The sequence below is a fragment of the Otolemur garnettii genome, unplaced genomic scaffold (genome assembly GCF_000181295.1).
Source record: "Otolemur garnettii isolate 467f Iridium unplaced genomic scaffold, OtoGar3 scaffold00156, whole genome shotgun sequence".
NCBI classification, from domain to species: Eukaryota; Metazoa; Chordata; class Mammalia; order Primates; family Galagidae; genus Otolemur; species Otolemur garnettii.
In genome coordinates this window covers 3,491,980-3,495,637 of record NW_003852551.1, presented here as the reverse complement: position 1 = coordinate 3,495,637, position 3,658 = coordinate 3,491,980, and the positions used below count along the sequence as shown (strand labels likewise).

At 50.5% G+C, this 3,658-nt stretch overlaps 1 protein-coding gene across 1 annotated transcript in view; it reads left to right on the top strand.

Annotated features, from left to right (window-relative positions):
* Positions 1–3,658, top strand: part of FCN3 (ficolin 3) — a 6,289-nt gene continuing 2,631 nt past the window's right edge. The window contains exons 1-5 of the mRNA XM_003799816.3: positions 1–113; positions 392–487; positions 1,170–1,214; positions 1,460–1,492; positions 1,706–1,833. Coding sequence (XP_003799864.1) covers positions 23–113; positions 392–487; positions 1,170–1,214; positions 1,460–1,492; positions 1,706–1,833 — 393 coding nt within the window. The 5' untranslated portion in view covers positions 1–22. The remainder of the gene's footprint in view (positions 114–391; positions 488–1,169; positions 1,215–1,459; positions 1,493–1,705; positions 1,834–3,658) is intronic.

The following is a 3,658-nucleotide window of genomic DNA, read 5'->3' as shown; positions in this document are numbered from 1 at the left end:
TCCCTCTGGTGACCCCAGCAAGATGGGCCTCCTTTGGACCCCGCTGTCCCTGCTGCTGCTCCTGCTTGGGGCACCTGCCTGCCTGAGGGCTCAGGACAACCCCAGTTGCCCAGGTAGGAGCCTAGGGTGCTCTCTCCAACAACCCAGCTCTCATTTCCTCTCTGGGGTGTTCCTCCACTCAGGCTCACCAGCCCCAAGGAGAAGGGAGGGGGTTTGATAATCTGGGCTCTGCATGTAAATATATGCAAATAGGATGCAAATCATGCAAAACCTTGCCAGCTCAGGAGAAAAATATCCTGACAGCTAGACTCTGGGAGTTTGAAAGAGAACTGCAGAGGGGTCTGGGAAAGACAAGCCTACCCTGTGCCCACCCACCTGTGTCTTGCTGCAGGACCCAGGGAACTGGAAGCCAGCAAAGTTGTCCTCCTGCCCAGCTGTCCTGGAGCCCCAGGAAGTCCTGGGGAGAAGGGGGCTCCAGGTCCTCAAGGTGAGCGATGTGAAAGATTCTGGGGAGCTGGCAGAGACCTTGGAGTAAACCAGGGCAGCAGCAGGTATTCTCTATGCTGAGGAGCCACAACAAAGGGCAAGGAAGCTCCTCTGTGCCAGGCTCTGACTGGGAGGAGCCCAGCATCCTAAGATCAACTCTGCCAATTAGGCAGTATCATCTCCATCTTACTGAAGAGGAAAGTGAGGCTAGGGGAGGATGCATTGTTTGCCCACAGTCACAAAACTAATGAAGAAACTGGGATCTGAACTTTTTTTTTTTTTTTTTTTTTTTTTTGAGACAGAGCCTCAAGCTGTCCCCCTGGGCAGAGTGCTATGGCATTACAGCTCACAGCAACCTCCAACTCCTGGGCTCAAGCGAGTCTCCTGCCTCCGCCTCCCAAGTAGCTGGGACCACAGGCGCCCGCCACAACGCCCGGCTATTTTTTGGTTGCAGCCGTCATTGTTGTTTGGCGGGTCCGGGCTGGGGATTCGAACCCGCCACCTTAGGTGTACATGGCTAGCGCCTTAGCCGGTTGAGCTATAGGCACCGAGCCCTGAACTTTTTTTTTTATTCCAGATCCTTTGGGGTTTTCTCTCTCTCTCTCTCTCTCTCTCTCTCTCTCTCTCTGTTTTATTACAGGCATGGGGTGGGACTCAGGGTATCTCTGCCTCTGTGATTTCAGGGCAACCTGGACCACCAGGCAAGATGGGTCCCAAGGGTGAGCCAGGTGAGTGTGTGGGTTGGCATAGCCTCCCCTCCTTTATTTGCTTCTATCCCTGAAATAGAAGGTAGGGTATCTCTCCTTGGTGTTGCTCAGCCGTGCATTAAAATGCTCCCCACAGGGGGACAGGAGGCTGGGAACAGTGGGGAGGATTAGGAGAAGGGCCTGGGCACCTGCTCCACTGTTGCTTCATGGGCCTTCCCATGGGATTGCTCAAACCTCCAGCTAATGCTCAGTCCTTCTTTGGGCAGGAGATCCAGCCAACATGCTCCGGTGCCGAGAGGGTGAGCGGTCTTCACAGGAGCCAGAAACTTGGAATCAGACAGAGCTGGGGTGTCAGTAGACCCCCAGGCATGGCCAAGCCGCTTCCCACAGCCTTCCTTGGGATTCTTCTTCAGGGGCATAAAGGAGCCTGGGGTCCCACACTGGATCGAGTACCTGGGTGTTGGGTTGGGGAATAACTTGGGGTCCCCATCAGTTTATCTCCTCTTTCCCAGGCCCCAAGAGCTGCCAGGAGCTGCTGAGCCAGGGCACCACCTTAAGTGGCTGGTATCATCTGTGCCTACCTGAGGGCAGGGCCCTCCCAGTCTTCTGTGACATGGACACTGCAGGGGGCGGCTGGCTGGTGCGTGTCTTAGAAATGGACTAGGATACTAGGCGGGGTCCAGTGGTCACTTCTTCTCTTAGCCCCTAGGGGGAGCTAGACCCCCCAGAGCAAGGCATGCCTTAGTCATTCTCTGGGGTCTTCTGAGCTTCCAACCCCACCTCAACAACTATGAGAAGTCTTCACAGAGGAAGTGTCATTTGAAAGGACTTTTTTTTTTTTTTGGCAGTTTTTGGCTGGGGCCAGGTTCGAACCCGCCACCCACCTCCAGTATATGGGGCCAGCACCCTACTCCTTTAATTTTGAGACAGAGTCTTTGGCACCCTCAGTAAAGTGCGGTGGCATCATAACTCACAGCAATCTCAAACTCTTGGTCTCAAGTGATTCTCTTGCCTCTGTCTCCTGAGTAGCTGGGACTACAGGCACCCACCACAACGCCTGTCTATTTTTTTATTTTCATTTGTATTTATTTTTGTTTATGTATATATACAACTATATATATATATATATTTTTTTTTTTCTTTTTGAGACAGAGTCTCAGCTGCCCTGGGGTTGAGTGCCATGGCATCATAGCTCACAGCAACCTTAAAATCTTGGGCTCAAGTTATCCTCTTGCCTCAGCCTCCTAAATAACTACCGGCTCCCACCACAATGCCTGGCTATTTTTCTTTTTTCTTTTCTCTTTCTTTCTTTCTTTCTTTTTTTTTGTTTTTTTTTTTTTTTAGTGAAAAGAGGTGTTGCTTTTGCTCAGGTTGGTCTCAAACTCCTGAGCTCACCCCATCCATCCACCTCGGCCTCCCAGAGTGCTGAGATTACAGCCATGGGCTACTGCACCCAGCTATTTTTTGGAGACAGGGTCTTGCTCTTGCTCAGGCTGGTTTCGAACTCCTGAGCTCAAGTAATCCATCTGCCTGGGCCTCCCAGAGTTCTAAGATTACAGACATGAGCCACTGTGCCCTGCCTCATTTGAAAGGACTTTGAGGTGGTACCTGTGACTCAAAGGAGTAGGGCACTGGCCCCACATGCCGGAGGTGGTGGGTTCAAACCAAGCCCCAGCCAAAAACTGCCAGAAAAAAAAAAAAAAGAAAGAAAGAAAGGACTTTGAAGGCTGAGTAGAAGTTCTCTAGACAGATAAGGTGTGGAAAGGTATTCTAAGTAGAGGTAAGATAAACTCAGGGAGGCAGAAGAGTACAAGAGAGTTTGTGGGGACCATGTGAGTTGGCTGAGGTCTGCGGACATGGGTCATGCATGGACTGAAGATCTCTGCAAAGGCCAGTTCATGGAGAGCACTAAATGACGACTGAGGAATGTGTAGGTTAATGGGGAGCCACAGGAGAGGGACCAGGTCAGATTTCTGATATTGAAAGATGACTTGGGTTACACAGTGGGAGAATGCACTGCAGTAAGGGACAAACATGGAGGCGGGGACACAGAAAGACCACAGAGAGGAATGAAAATTGGGGCACTTAGGTGGAAAGACATTTAGGAGGAAACTCCATGAGACCTGGGTGCTGCTTGACTTGGCTTGAAGGGACATCTGGGTAGGCCAGGGGTCCAGCTTGAGCCTTTGGGGTAACCTCTCTGCTTTCAATATCTTGGTTCCTATCATAGTAAATTAAAGCAGGTTATTCTGAGTCTGACTTCCAGCAGGAATGACCATCTCCTAAGGGCAGAGAGAATGTTTCAGTCCTCCTGAGGGCTTGCAAGGCTGAGGTATGAAGTTGAAGCCTCAGTGTCAATAAATGTTAATAAGAGAATGTGGAGTTCATGAATATATCAGTATGTTCACCTGCAAAGCTCACTTGAAGGAATCACTATTTTTTATTTTTTTAAAAGATAGGGTCTC